This window comes from Calypte anna, chromosome 3 (genome assembly GCF_003957555.1).
Source record: "Calypte anna isolate BGI_N300 chromosome 3, bCalAnn1_v1.p, whole genome shotgun sequence".
In the NCBI taxonomy this organism is placed as follows: domain Eukaryota; kingdom Metazoa; phylum Chordata; class Aves; order Apodiformes; family Trochilidae; genus Calypte; species Calypte anna.
This window is the reverse complement of record NC_044246.1, coordinates 39,895,560-39,910,415: the sequence shown is the minus strand read 5'-3', so window position 1 is coordinate 39,910,415 and position 14,856 is coordinate 39,895,560. Positions and strand designations below refer to the sequence as shown.

General features: G+C 36.6%; 1 protein-coding gene across 3 annotated transcripts in view; it reads right to left on the bottom strand.

The window, feature by feature from the left end:
• Window positions 1-14,856, bottom strand: part of AFTPH (aftiphilin) — a 47,370-nt gene that overhangs the window by 10,199 nt on the left and 22,315 nt on the right. The window contains exons 3-8 of one of the 3 annotated variants that reach the window (XM_030447615.1): window positions 12,497-12,648; window positions 11,816-11,942; window positions 11,457-11,513; window positions 9,157-9,279; window positions 2,537-2,597; window positions 809-892 (exon numbers count right to left, since the gene is read on the bottom strand). In XM_030447615.1, coding sequence (XP_030303475.1) covers window positions 809-892; window positions 2,537-2,597; window positions 9,157-9,279; window positions 11,457-11,513; window positions 11,816-11,942; window positions 12,497-12,648 — 604 coding nt within the window. Of the gene's footprint in view, window positions 1-808; window positions 981-2,536; window positions 2,598-9,156; window positions 9,280-11,456; window positions 11,514-11,815; window positions 11,943-12,496; window positions 12,649-14,856 lie in introns of those variants that run through there. The other 2 variants (XM_030447617.1, XM_030447616.1) reach the window with 2 other exon arrangements.

The window sequence follows — 14,856 nt, the reverse complement described above, 5'->3', positions numbered from 1 at the left end:
AACCTATGCACTGAGATAAATCCCCAAAATGTTCCCTTAAACTCCTGCAGAAATTTATTTTAAGTGTAGGTTTTCCCAATCTCATGCAAAATAGTTAAGAGCATGTCAATATCACGTGATAAATGAATTAAATTCCTTTCACACATTTTTCAATGGAAAGTGGTGTTTTCATCTCCTTTTTAAGGAAGTTGCAGAAAAAGAGCTCTAGTTTCATAATTAATGTTCATGAAGTTCTAGTGCCCCACGAACATGCAACTATCCTTGATTTCTGTTATGAATGATGTTAGAACACTTTTTTCACTTTATCATTAATAGTTCATAAAAACAGCAGCAAACACCAGCAGGGCAGTGATATGGAAGCCCCATAACTTCATATTCATACACAACTTCCAGATGGAATTATAATCTTATAAATTATTGACAAGTTTAGAAGAGAGCACAAGCCTCATTTTTTTGGAATTGCAACATCAATAGGAAACTGCAATCTATCTTGAGTGCTTAAAAAAAGTTAACTTTCAAAATCTCTCATTTGAAATAAGTGTTTTAACATCTTATTTGCAAGAGCATAAGAGCCATTCATTCCTTCAGCGTGTGACAAATACAGAGCCAACAGTACCTTTTAAACACTTTGCACTCGACACACAACACCAGAAAACAGAACACGGATTAAAAGGAAAATGCAGTAGAGAGACATTTCAGAGAAACACAGGGTAAAATTTCTCCTTGTTTATAGGAAAGTCAAGTGATGTGCTCATGCTTTTAGTAAGTTGTTACGATATTACATTTGTGGTTTTAACACTCTGCTGACCTGGGATTGTGGTGGTGCTGCTAGAGCTACTGTCATCCACGGGCCCAAAGAAATCAAGGTTCAGAAGAGTGGAACCTCCACTAGCTTGAAATTCAGTGACCGTGTTGGTAGGCAGCCATATAGAAGGTAAGCCAAGGGAGGGGTTTATGTGTAAAAAGGGGTAAGACACACACTTGAACATGCAAGTTATAATTAGTACTCAGTAGGCAATTTAAAAATTGACATGAAAACAATGCTTACAGTATTAGTTTGTACCTTCTAAAATGTTAACAACTTAATTCAGTGCACATTTCCTCATGTACAATGCAGCAAGGAAATAAACACTAGTAACTTTAAAATAGATATATTTATTTCGATCTAAAATGAAAGAGAACCAGCACGACCCAGAGAAAGAAGTGATCAGTTAAAGGGAAACAATATATAGGTCAATTGACAGAATATAGCAGGCTTTTTCTCCCCTCACTAAAATTAAAAGCCATTCTTTCATAAGGAAGACTTAGCAGATCCCCAAATAGCAAAGAACAAAAAAAAAAAACAAACCCCAAAAAACCTGTAAAGTTTTATTTAGCAGCTTTCAGCTATTAATTTTAATTATCTTATATTAGTGTGAACACAGGGTAACAAATGCCACTCATATCCAGTTCCTCACTGGTAAATTATACTGTTCCCCTTTAGTACTAAAACAGAAATCAAACCAATACACATTTTAAAGTTGTTTGTTAAAAAGAAATCATGATGATTGACTGAAGTAGTAAGACACCAGACAACAGCAAAAGGGTCCATCCAGGCTTTCCTTCAGCGCCATGATATTGCTATCCAAACTCTTCATGTCCTACATGTTCTGAAAATACCCCACGAGGACACACCAGTGAAGTAAGAGGTGCAGTTTATTTTAGCCTGCTTTTGAACAACTTGTGTGTCATGAATTAATTACTGTTAGCAGGTTCCTCATAAAGGTATCTGTTTCCTTACAGTCAAACAAGTTTCCTAAACTTGTTTTATTTCCTTTGCATGCACTTACATTTCTGAGACTGGAGGCGGTGGCACAACTCACTTTGCTATTAAAATAGACATAGAGGAAGGATCTTTTATGTGATAAGTATATACATTTACAAATAAGTTTGTAGCTACCTCTTTAATATATTAGCTATAATTAGCTCTTGAGTGTAAGCAAAGTTGCTGACAGATGAAGTCATATTTTTTGAAATATAAAATTATCTGTAAATCTGAAAACTTTCAGCTCAGGAAGTGTTGCTTTTGCAAACAGTTTGCAATCAAAATATTGTGCTTTGAAGTAGCCACTATACACAAGTTTGTCATTCAAAGGATGTCTAAAGAGACAGTTCATTGGTGAAAAATACTTCAAAGAAATAGAATTTGTCAATCTAAAATGCTCATTTGATCAGAGTTCTGTTATAATGTACAGTTATACATAATGAATTGTTAATATTGCCACTGTGTCATTAGCATATGGCAGGAATCTAAAAGAATACTTAGCTTAGTATTTTTCAGATTACATAATACTTCACATAGGGGCACAGTTAATCAGAAAGAAAGCCTGAATTTCCAAAGTTAGGAATAAGAAATAAATATTATATATATTTATATATATATGTGTGTGTGTGTGTGTATATTTAAAAAAAAGTAATCAGCAGATAGATGTTTGTCTGAACTTTGTAGCTTTCTTATCTCTAGCTCTGGTGCTAGAGGCTCTACGGAGAGACGTACCATCTAAAGGGTTAGTAAGGCCACTGCTACTCCAGTCAAACTGGACAGGTGGTAGAGATTCCTAGAGTTGAAAAGTCAGAAATCAGATTTTATAGTCAGTTCAGGTTACAACAATGCAAAGCAGTTCAAACAACAGATTCTTTAGCCTCTAAATACTAAAAAGACAATTGAATGTGCAAGCCCCAACTTTTGGGAGGCGTGTATTTTCATAATATGCACTAAAGAGTCAAAGTAGATTTGTTATACAACAGGAAATCTCATTAAATTCTGAACAGCAGAGATCAGGTAACTTCTAACTAGAACAGGATTTGCAAATTAACTAAAACATATGAACTGATTGAAAAAAGAAAAGAAACCTTAAAGTTTAAAATTAAACTACTATTATTCTTGTGGAAGATGAGGCATTTTGCATAGGAAGTTATGTTTATACAATTCTAGGGCAAATTTCGAATACAGTTATTAGCAAAAGTTGTCTGTACATCCATGCTTTGTCCTGATTATATATACAATCAGTTATTTACCATCAAATAGCCCGAGTCTTTTAGTTTGTAAGAGACAATTCTTTCATGTGAGGAACAAATTAGCAATACCCTCTCCACTTTACACCCTTTAAAAAACAGTAAAAAAAAAAAATCCTGTCATGATTTATCCTGTAATGATTAACTCACTCCAGCATATAAGCAAACCAATGGAAACAATGCTAGAACAAGAAAAGCATAGAAATGCTGACTTCTTCTGGGAGGCAACCCTTGCCCCTTCATCTCTTCTTGTTAAGCCTTTTGCACACACACCAGGAAACCAAGCAAACAGCAGGACCATGCTTTATGGAGAAAGAGTGTTCAGGTGTCCTGTAAACTGCAAGAGCTGCCTTGCCATATTCTCAGGACACAAACTGTTGGGGCAGTATCAGAAATGTCTGAAATAAGCTGATCTTTCTAATTCTGTGCATTACGTTTCTGCTCTCTCCCCAGTGGCGTCCACTGTCAAGAAGCACTGGGAAAGGATGTGCCTTTAACTTCTAAAAGAACAGACACTCTCATGGGAGAATGCCACTGGAAGTTCTCTTCAGCATAACCCAAATTGCATCACTAGTTGCCAAGTTTCCAGTGGCTGAGACATACCCTTCTCATTCCTATTGTAAAAGCTCAGGTTTTTGGTGGGGTTTCTTCTTGTTTTTTGTTTGTTTGGTTGTTTGGTTTTTTTTGTTTGTTTGTTTGTTTGTTTGTTTTGTTTTTTTTTTAAGCTTTTAAAACTTCCAGCTAACCAACACTGAAAAAAATATGCAGATTCATGAGTCAAGACTAGCAACCTGAGTGAGCCTATACAGTCAGGCTAGCTGAAAGGGGCTTTTGCTATGTGATAGATATTTACAGAAAGAAAAATGAAGGAAGATGGAGATTTCTATACTTATAGTAAATGTCTTGCCTAGAAAAATCTTTCCTGCCTAATGACTTGGAAATATTTCCAGTACTGAGCATGACTAGAGCACTACTGTCTCCATGGAGCTTAAAGAGCTTGTATTACACTTTCTACTTTGCTTTGGTAGCAAAATTACTGTCATAGAAGTTATTTGCATGGAAACATTGTTAGCAGTGTGAAAGCTACACTTGAGTCATGAGCACTGTCACCAGTAGCTTCTTTAAAGTTTGTCACTTTTAAAAAAAAAAAAAAAAAAAAAAAGGGCTGTGAGCATGACAATTTAGTAGCTTTTTACCCTGAGGAAAATGAACTCAAATTGAAACAAAGTAGCTTCCTACAAACTCCCACTTACTGAGGAAAACACCCACTATCGTTTATTCAAAGGACTGAGTCAGGACTGATTAGTGTGACATAACTGCATGGAAAAGGTGGTACCAAAGGCTGTCTAAGCTTTTCCTTATAATGACTTGATTTTCAGATTTGCTAAGGAGAGGAAAAAGGATGTGATGAATTCTTCCTAAAATGGGGAAAAAAAAATTAAGCTGACTCCAAATCAGTAAGAGTATACTAAATATATTTGCCTGCTCTGTGTGATGAGGTCATTCTGCTGACTGCAGTCACTTCCAGGAGACTGGGGGTAAAGCAGACCCCATCTATACAGGATGCTGGCAAGCCCTGGTCTATACAACAGCAAACAAAGTGAGAGGGCAGAGACAAAAGCCAATTAAAAAGAATGGAAAAAAATTCTGTGACTAGTGACCTCAGCTCTAAGAAAACTAAGTATACTGGGATGCCTGAGCACAGAACTGAAATCCCAGAAAATGGGAACATGCTCTGCAAAACATAATTTTTTGTCTTTTGGAGATGTTGAGGTTGATAGACTACTGTATTTACAACCATTACTTTAATGAAATGCTTTAAGAAAAAGTGCCCAATCTAGAAAAACATTTAGTTTAGGAAAACTGCTCTCACTCCCCCCTCCATCTTAGATTTCAGGACACAGTACAGAAATTAAAAAGCATACTCAGCTGTCAAGGTACTACTCTGAATGTCAAGGAAGTGAGAAAGAGGAAACTTAAATGCCTGCTGGTTTTACAGCATTGTGTTTCACTTTTCTCAAAGCGAGAGATGTTTTCACACAGTAATTTTAGAATGGTATTATGTAAGAGCTTTTATAATCCTAAGAAGTAAAATGTAAATGTTTGTGCCAATAAGTACCCAAGGAAAACTTAACAAAGAGAATAAAAAAAAAAAAAAAAAAAAGGAAGAATTTTGCTGTCTTAAAGCTGGGGGAAAAATGGAATGGCTTGTAATATAAACATAATATCAATATTTAGATAGATCCCACAAATAAACATCATAAACATTTAATAAAATGGTTTACAAGGAAGTAATTAATATATTTCACTGTATTCACTGGCAAAATTACAACAGTTCTGAAAATCATTCTTCTCAGACACCACCTTTAAGTGACTGCAACATCTGACAGAATAGCAAACTATTATCTCTTACCTGCAAATCTTTCTCTCTTACTTTGACAAGAACCTATGTATATTCTTGGATCTTTCTCATATGTGTAACTGGAGAGCAGTTCCATGATAAAGCCTTTGGCTGGTGGCCAATAATATGGTAGTTTGCATCTGTCATTGTTAGAAGTCCTGATGGTCCCTTATGCAATTAGAAGTGTTTTTAAAGACTGTCACCCCATGGGGTTTAATTAAGGTTCAGTCCCTAATAGCCAGCACTGTAAGATACACATTTCTATTATAATCTGATCCCTAATTCAGGGGCTTACATGCATGCAGATGTGCTGTAATGGGCACCTGCAGAATACAATTACTCAGTTGTTTTCTAGAAAGGTCTGGGTCACTGTATATTTCTATTCCAACATAAAACTTAAGTGGGTGAGAAATCCCACAATTATCCTCTGTGCTGGGCCAAAGCTACCACTAGACCCTACCAAAGAAACGACAGTCCCATATAGAGAGAAGAGGATGCTTAGGAGCAATAGAGAAAGAGCAGAAATATCTAGGTAACTTTTTTGCAAGAAAGCCAAAGAGAAGCAGGTACATAAACTTTAAAACAATGTTAACCAGAGACCAGTATCAAACCAAGAGAAAGTGGTCAATATTAAGTCCACACAGCAACTGTTTTAACAAGCACTGGAATATACTTTTTAAAAAAAGTGCCAAATAAACAAACTAAAAAAAAAAAAAGAGAGCACTGCCCACTTAAGCAATACCCAATGTGCCTTGATAGAGCCTTTTAGTTCAGATTGTGAAGTCTTTGAGACACCACATATAGGTAGAGGCAACAGTAAGCAGGGGACTATTTAATTTTCTGTTTACGGCCTTAGTTATGAGCACAGAACAGATAAATAGCCCCCCTGACTGTCCAGATAAAGAACAGATGAAAGAAGAATTTAGACACTACCTTCAAGTATAAAACTGAATGAGTCTACAAGAGCCAGTCTTTATGCAGTAAACTGATGTGATAGATCAGTCAGTAATTTAACTGGGAGAAGAAAAAATAATAATTTTAAAACCTTGTCCTTACAGCTTAGATAGCTCAAATGGAAGTCTGTCCACTGTATTTCCACACCCTATTCAACCCAGCTAGATTCTCAGCAGAGTGTGGCCAAAACATACAGAATTCATACAATAACCAGGAAAAAATATTGCAGCTCCTTTGCTGTTCTTTTTCCTCTTTCTTGATTTTTAATGTTCTCTATTTTAAACCTCTGCATACTTTCCTGTTTGGCTACAACAACAACAAAAAAATTGAGACATTTATGTATTTTTTAACCAATGTTCTTCCTACTCCCACTTCTGCATCACCAGAGGCTGTCTTCCAAAATCTTATTCCCTCAGCAGGAAATCATACACACAGAGAGACACTGATCTATGTACAAGCCCCATAAATGCCAGCCTTTCACAAAGGAGACCTCCTTTTCCTTATGCAAAGCATAGGAATCCATGAACCAGAGCATCACACTGCAATAAAAAGACAAATATTCTGGAGCTTCCAAATATAATGACCCATCATAATCACCATCTGAAACCAGAGAAATTTAGAAGTTTTGGCTAAATAATTACGTATTAACTGCGCAAACTTAAAGACATCTAAATTGTTGCACCTAAAGTACCTGTGTTTAGAATAAAAAGTTTTAGAGTGCACTTTAACTGCCCGTATTTCCATTGCATCTTTATCTATGTTTATAGCACAGTTCCTTACAAAATGTTTACCAAAGTTTGGGTGTATTGTCTTAACAGCACTAAAATTGGGAATATTCCGAAGAGGCAGTCTGTACATTTTAAAGTGAAGCTGGATGTTCCCCAAAGGCAAACTGGAGCCACCAAACATTAACAGAAGATGTGGCCAAGAAAGAAACAAGACCTCTGAGGTAGAGAACTGATCATTCACACCCTGAAACTTTGAGTGTCACTTAGCTGTGGCCTCTTAGCATTCCTAATGGCTAGAGATCTAACTTATCTCTTCCCCAAAAGCTTATTTTAGTATCTGCCTTTTTGGAAAAAAATAACCTTAGGCCAGAAATGCAGACAGATGGTATAGAAACTTCTCGTAGGTATGACTGGACCACAACTGTTGAACTGAGACAGCCTTGTCAGAACAAGATTATCAAACTGTGACAAATAATGGGAAATTCAACTGCAGGAGTATACAAAAATACAGGTTCGTAATTGCAGAGAAAAAAAGATACTTAGATAAGTAGAGGTTATTTTCACCACTCAGCACTACAGCTGCCAAGCAACTGAGAAAATGGCACATGTGAGAGAAGTTGCTGCTTCAGGCTCTTGCAGCTTTCTACACTACGTTTAGCATATGGTTTGATCTGTTTTCAGCTCTGTAAAAAAGGGTACTCTGAATGCTGCAGAAAGCCAGTGAAGTTTTCCTACTTTGTTCATGTAGAGAAATCACACAGGTCACTTCCTCAGCTCAGACTCCTTGCAGTAATTGTTACTATTACCTTTCCTAACACCCAGCCAGTTCAGCTGCTCAGTTCCTCTATGGAGTTTATAAGAAGCAGCAGAGGAAGCATCACCAAATATGTGTATTACAACATCAAACAACCTCAAATCTGAGCCCACTGACATACTGCTCTTCTACAATGAAAAAAAAATCTTCTGCTACAAGGAAGTCACAGAGCTCTGTACTGTGGCTGAGCAGAGAGTGCAACAAAATCACCACTCAGAAGTACCTAAGGTGTTAAGGTTAGATTTAGAACAAGGATGATTCAGTTTGGAAAACCTCCCATCAGAAGTCACAAGCATAGCAAGTAACTAAAGACAGTGGGCAGATAGACCAACCTTCACTAAGGAAGGACAGAGCTGACTTTCTGAATATGTGCTGGGCACCACTGAAAATGAAATGTTTCTGCATATCCCATTAACTTGTTGACAGCCACTCACACTGTAACATGCCTGGCATTAAAGTGGTCTTCTAGTATCACAATATCAGAAAAAAACAACAAACAAGAATTCATTAAATTCAAAAGATCTCTCCTAAATTTCTCTGAACTTGTTTTGTATCAGACTTAAAAGACAGAAGGTAGTGAAGCAGCTATCTGCTCAACAGATAATTAAATTAATTAATAAATAAGATCTAGCATAAAGGGCCAACAGAACTCATACAATAAAAAAGACTTGCACTTATGCTAGTCATGTTTGTACACAGAATCTCCTTCCAGGCAGCTGGGCTGCTTTTTATGTTATTATGAAAAAGATGGGAAAGTGAAAAAGGAAAAGAAGATGGACAGTATATATGTAAATATGGCAATTCAGAAAAACAAGTGCCAACCAACAGGTAGAATGATCTCTAGAAAAAGCAAAGACAAAGAACCTCAGCCAGAGGAAGTAAAAGCCTTAAGTTACACCCAAAATTTGTGCAAGCAAATGTACCCTGCTTTTTAGGGCAAATTGATATATAGCAGTAGATATCATCAGGACTCTCAAATGCTGGCTACTGACTACCAGAGTCTTATCATAGGAACTCCATTCCAGTCACACATGAAAAACAGATCCAAGAGGAGGCCTTCAGTCTCATACAAGGAACCCTGCCATTTAAATACAGGTGCCTGTGAACACACCATCTAAATATTTTAAACATGAAGGAAGAGGCAAGGCTCCCATTGTTTCCCTCATTCATTCTTTTCCTCTCCTTCCCCTTATCTATTTTATTACCTGGAACTGATCAGATGTACATGTGTTCATCTCTGGTGATACAGGAGGTGTCTGTCCTATTGATGCTATTTTTTCTGCTGCAGATATTGGTTTCAAAGGCTCCTTGGTAGGCTCTAACATACCCTAAATAAATTTAAAATAATATTAATGAAAAAAAAAATATCACACAGACACATATATTGCAAGAACTGCACATGGAAAAAAGTAGAAAACACACCACTAGGTAGTACTATCCTCAACTATGGCCTTGGGGGGGGGAGGGTAACCATACATCTCTGGGACACCCTCAGTGGGACAGGAGGAGATGAGGGCAGGGGAAAAAATGGCCCTGGTTCCTTAGGTCTAAGAAACATTTTAGAGCCAGTAACAGAAACCCATGTGCTTAGCTGGAGCCTGCTTTCAACTCTCAACAGTGTAATTTAAACTGGAGGAAACAGTTACTTGATAAGGTGATGTCTTCTCCAAGTTGTATGTAGACTATTCCAGAAATATCAAATAACCCATTAGAAAGGTACAAAGGCATTCAGTCCATTTCAACAATTAATTTGGAAGAAGCAAGTAAAACTATCAGTTTCCAGAATTATGCCATGACCAGTAATTGTTGACATAAAAATAAATGCACTAAAAAGCATTAAAAGTAATTTATACCACATTTAAAATTTTAAAGAAATGGTTCAGAGATATACAGTACTATGAAGAATGCCTGAAATCTCTAGTGTTCTTCATTAAACTGAAGGTGAAAAAGAGATCTACAGAAATACACAAGGTTGCACAGACACATGAAAACCACCTCAGAACAATCAGGTATGAAAAAAGAAACCCTCAAATAAACACACTAAATGTGCAACTCGTGTATTTTAAAATAATTTCAGGAAGTAAGCCACCAAGGTCAGCTGTCCCACAAATGTTTTTTCACTGTTTTACGGAAGTTTAGCAGTTAACCATCAGTTAAATAAATTATTTTAGATAGCAGAGAAATACATGAAGAAGTGAGGCAACAAAAACCAGAAAGCCACTTCACTCCTGCCATCATCTCTATACAGCTTATTGCGTGCAAAAAAAAATTCAGGTTATAGTTTATCAGCAACAACAATCTCTTGCAAAAAATAACTGCATATGATGTGTACACACAACTGTGCTCACAAATACACTACAGGAAGAGAACAGCAGTTGCTATGAGATGTTTCATCTGTCTGTATCAGAATACCATGCTTACAACCAAAGAAATCCATGAACTGATCCTGATGCATCAGAAAACATCTCTAGAAAATGATTGCAGAAGTCACTCTACAAGATTGACCTGCAGCTTAAATAAGTTTACTATACACCAAAGAAAAACAAAATCCTTTTATATTCAGTTTTTGGATGACAATTTAAAAGTGTATGTTATGTGTGTCTATATATAGGTTTACCCCCAAAAGAATATATTTGTTCCATTCAGACTAGCAAAACCAGCAAATTGGTTCTTGTCAATGTTTTTACTACCACAGACATCACAGAGAGCCTGAAGTGTCAAACAGGAATTACAGAATATTGGCTTAAATGAAAAAAGTTCATCTTACTGCACTAAGGTTACTTGAGTTTCCCCTCAATCTACAGGAATCTAAATTATGCTTGCTATTTTTGTCTAGCACTTGGGGCAACAAAAGAATCCTGGTTACACAATGATTTTTGTATGCACAAATAACCTATTACATATATGCGAGTCCTTTATTAATATGACAATAACACTGCAAAGCATTACCAAGCATCTCTATTGACCTAGGAGTATTGAAATGCAGTCAAGTAATTAATAGGTGTCTGTCAGAGAAACAGTTGCACAAAGGAATGCTCGAGAGAGCTGAAAAAACTTCCATTTCATGGAATATGGCAACTATCTGGCAGTTCTTAACCTTCCTTTGATGCATCTGCTCTTTGTACTAGGGCTTCCCACTACTCCTAATGCAAGTGGATGTTTCTAATAAATTTCTGCTTTTTATTGCTGCATGCCCATTAATACATTACCTCAATTTTTTTCATTTTTTAAGAAAATGATACAAACTGAGCTTAGACTGGCTAGCCTACCTTATTAAATAGTTCACTATATAAAATGAGTAAATCAATACTTTTTTGACTAAAAAAACCCAATCTTTTTGCACATATAATGAAAACTGTATACTTGATGATTCTTTTCTAATATTTCTACTGATGCCTAAGCCACAACCGTACTTGCAAAAATACCTTTTAGCATGCCTGGTGTTTGAGGTCATTTAATGTATTTCATTATATAAAGTTGTAGAATAACACTAAAAAGAGCTTACCAGTCCTGCTGCATACATGGGTACTATAACAGGCTGTTTCTTGTTGCCTGTAAAGAGCTGACAAAACAACAAAAAATTTGCTTAAGAGTTTCTGTGTCAGCAATGACAGTATTTTTTCAATGTTATCTATTTTGTATAAAATTAGAGCAAATACAATTTTAAATATAACACAATGATTAAAAACTAACACAATTTTAATATTAAAAGGGCTTATAAAAAGCTGTCAGTCTGTCACGAAGAGCTGAGTTGAGCACAGCTATGCAGTTCAGAGACAAGCATTCAAACAAAAAGAATACCAACTGATTCTACCTTTAAAGCACCTCCATTATTTAGAAAGCAAGTTTTATTGACAGACTCACAATATTTCTTGTGTCGATTCCCAAGGAGCACAAAAGCTTTTTGTTGCTGTGGGAGCCACCCCACTGGTATCTCAGTCCATATGCATCATGGATATCCTGCAGCTCTGTCCACATGTCCATCACTTCCCTACAAAATCCATCGTAAATCAAGTTAGCAACAGGAATAACAGCTTAGCAGCCCTGAGTATTTATTCTAGTTTTTAATACGAGTGACTTATATATTCCAATTAAGTGTACGCCCAAGCACAACACCCAGGGGAACTAAAATTGCACAGGGTTCTCAGAACAATTATAATTCAAACTTATAATTGGAAAATGATGTCCACAGTAGACAGGACAAGGCCTACTTAGGCTTCATTGTCACATGAATCAATACAGCAACTTATAGCTAGTGTAACTAATAAGACACACTCTGATTAACTCAAGAGACATCACTTAAAAGATAATGCACTGCTGACTAAGTTGATACACTAAGTGAAATACTCCTGATACATGTGGCCATTAAAAACAAACATTCTGCTAGACAACTAATTTTTACTGAGTAGTTTTTCAAAATACTTGAAGCAAACAATTAATTTTTAATTATTGCTGTTTTAAGTTCCCAAGAACGAGTTTTAGGTTTCCCAAAGAAACATGTCATCTCTACTTCATTTAAAGTTTGCAGCATTCATGGCTCCTTACCCAGTATTTGTTAAGGTCTCCTCAGTTGTCATCTGTTTTTCACCTGCTTCCAACAGATGATTCAAGGAACTTATTCCTTCTTCAACTTCAAGAACAGGCATGGAAGGAAAACAGACTTCAAATACTCGTTCCAGACGACTTAGCAATGTTGTCTATATCAAAAAGAAAAATATTTATGGCAAGTTTTGGTAACTGCTTTAAAATTATAAAAGATAGAAAACAACGTGTAGTTGATACAAAGTTTTACCTACCACAAAATATATAACTGTCCAGAGGACCACAAGACTTTTTATAGGAACCAAATACAGGCTGCTACCTACTAAGATACACGAAGGATCTTGTCTTCCCCAAAGTTAATTCTTACAGGAAAGTCCAGAACAGTTCTTACCAGAGTCCCTCTTTGTTCTAAATTAGCAGACAATATGAGCAGCAAGTCCTACATTATATTTACTCAAGATGTGTTAAAGTCTCTAAATCTACACATTATGGGTTTTACTGAATGCATTCTTTTCAGCAAGCTTCACACTGAACAGTGTCATTTCACTTAATCATGCACTTCAATACAAACTTGAGACAATGTTGATTCAGTTGACAGCCTCACTTCTCATAAGCTGCATGCAGTTAAAGGTCTCACAAAACAGCCTATGCAACATGCTCATGGTTCAAAAACAGCAAGAAAAACTATTTCTAGTCCACAGACTGCATGCTTCTGAAAAAAAAAAAAAAAGGTTAGTATCAATGTCTCAGATGTATGAAAACTAAAAACTCCAATTAAGGTATAATGCAGAAAAGCCAAGATCAAAGCACTTAGTATATTGTTTGTCAAGAGTATTTTTAAGATTTGTTTGGTACTTCTCTAGGCCAAAGAACTAATGAAAAAAAGAGTAACCACTTAATGCCTTAATTTCTTGCCCCCAAACTAAGTGTGTGCACAGTTTGTTTAATTTAAATAGAAGAATTACTTTCCTCCAAACAACTTCCCTTTCCTCCTGTTCATGATTCAGATAGTTGATGCTGAATGGCCTGATCCCGCAAGGGTTAAAAGCCAACCTTGGGAATGTTTCTTTCCAAACCAAATAACTTGGAAAACAACAAAAGTCCCTGCCAAGTTTTATTTTAGTTGAATAAGAAGCCAGCCAGATAGCAGGATTTGCACAACCACTTTATCTATGTTACTTTCATCTGACCTTCTTTCTGCTGCCTTACATTATAAACTCACACCAAGAGTATGTAAATATAAATATTCAGAAGTTTTGCAGGAGGACTATGGATCTATATCCCATGGTTTTTTGAGAGACAAGGCAGGATTTCCTGCTTGTCACAGTAGTTGCAACCGTGCCTTGATGTCACCATCACTTCAGCATCCCTTAGGAGAAAGGACATTTCAGCATCTGAGGAAGGCAGACTGGGTTCTTAAGTTTCATGATGCAGCAAATGGTCTCCTACTTTTCTACCAGTGCCACAGTCACTGTTGTTGGATAGGATGATGCCTCAGCAATATTAACAGCACAAATTGGTACTAATGGTTTTCATGCATTTCAATTCCACAGCATCCATGGGAGAATACTCTGATTCTTGCCACTTGGGCATTGGCAAAGGGATTTACTATCAAAAATAAAAAATTCTCCACAAACCTCCCATCCCCACAAACAAAAAACCAACCAACCAAACAAACCCTTTTCCTTTTTTTACAAGCATAGTATGCTTGCTTCTTTCTAAGTTCTTCTCTTAACCATTCTCTCTTTTCTCTCAATTATATTTCTATATAGAGATTTTCAATTTTATTGTAGCTCTGCGAATCAGCTGTATCACTGACATGGAACATTTCCCCCCTTCTCCCCCCTCAACCCCCAGTTCAGCCCACTGAAAACAGGCAACTGGCAATATCTTAATATTTATTAAGTAGTACCAATTGCAAGGCAATGCTCATAAAAATGAAATTACAGCCTTTTCCCAATGTACTTCTTTATAACAGCAGCACTCAATGGTCTTCTTGCTAGGGGAAAGTGATGCAAGCCTGACTCAAAAGGAGCACTTCCATTTGTCTACAGTGGAGCTCCTCAACAGCCACCTTTCCCATGCTCATCCAGCTTTTCTACTGGGGAAATGGAAAATAAACTGATTAGGCAAAAAGCCTCACCAGCATCCCACAGCGTGTTCTAGCATAGCTATGCCAGCAGAGCCCTCCTGTGGAGATGCAGCATATTCCAGCAGCAATGCTGAATCTACAAGCACAAACCTCAGACAGAGGTTTTATGCTGAAATCAAAACGACTTAAGGTTCAGAGAAGCACGTCTGGTAGGGGGAAGATACACATTTTAATTAGAACGATCAATAAAGTTTTTGCCAGACGACTTTCA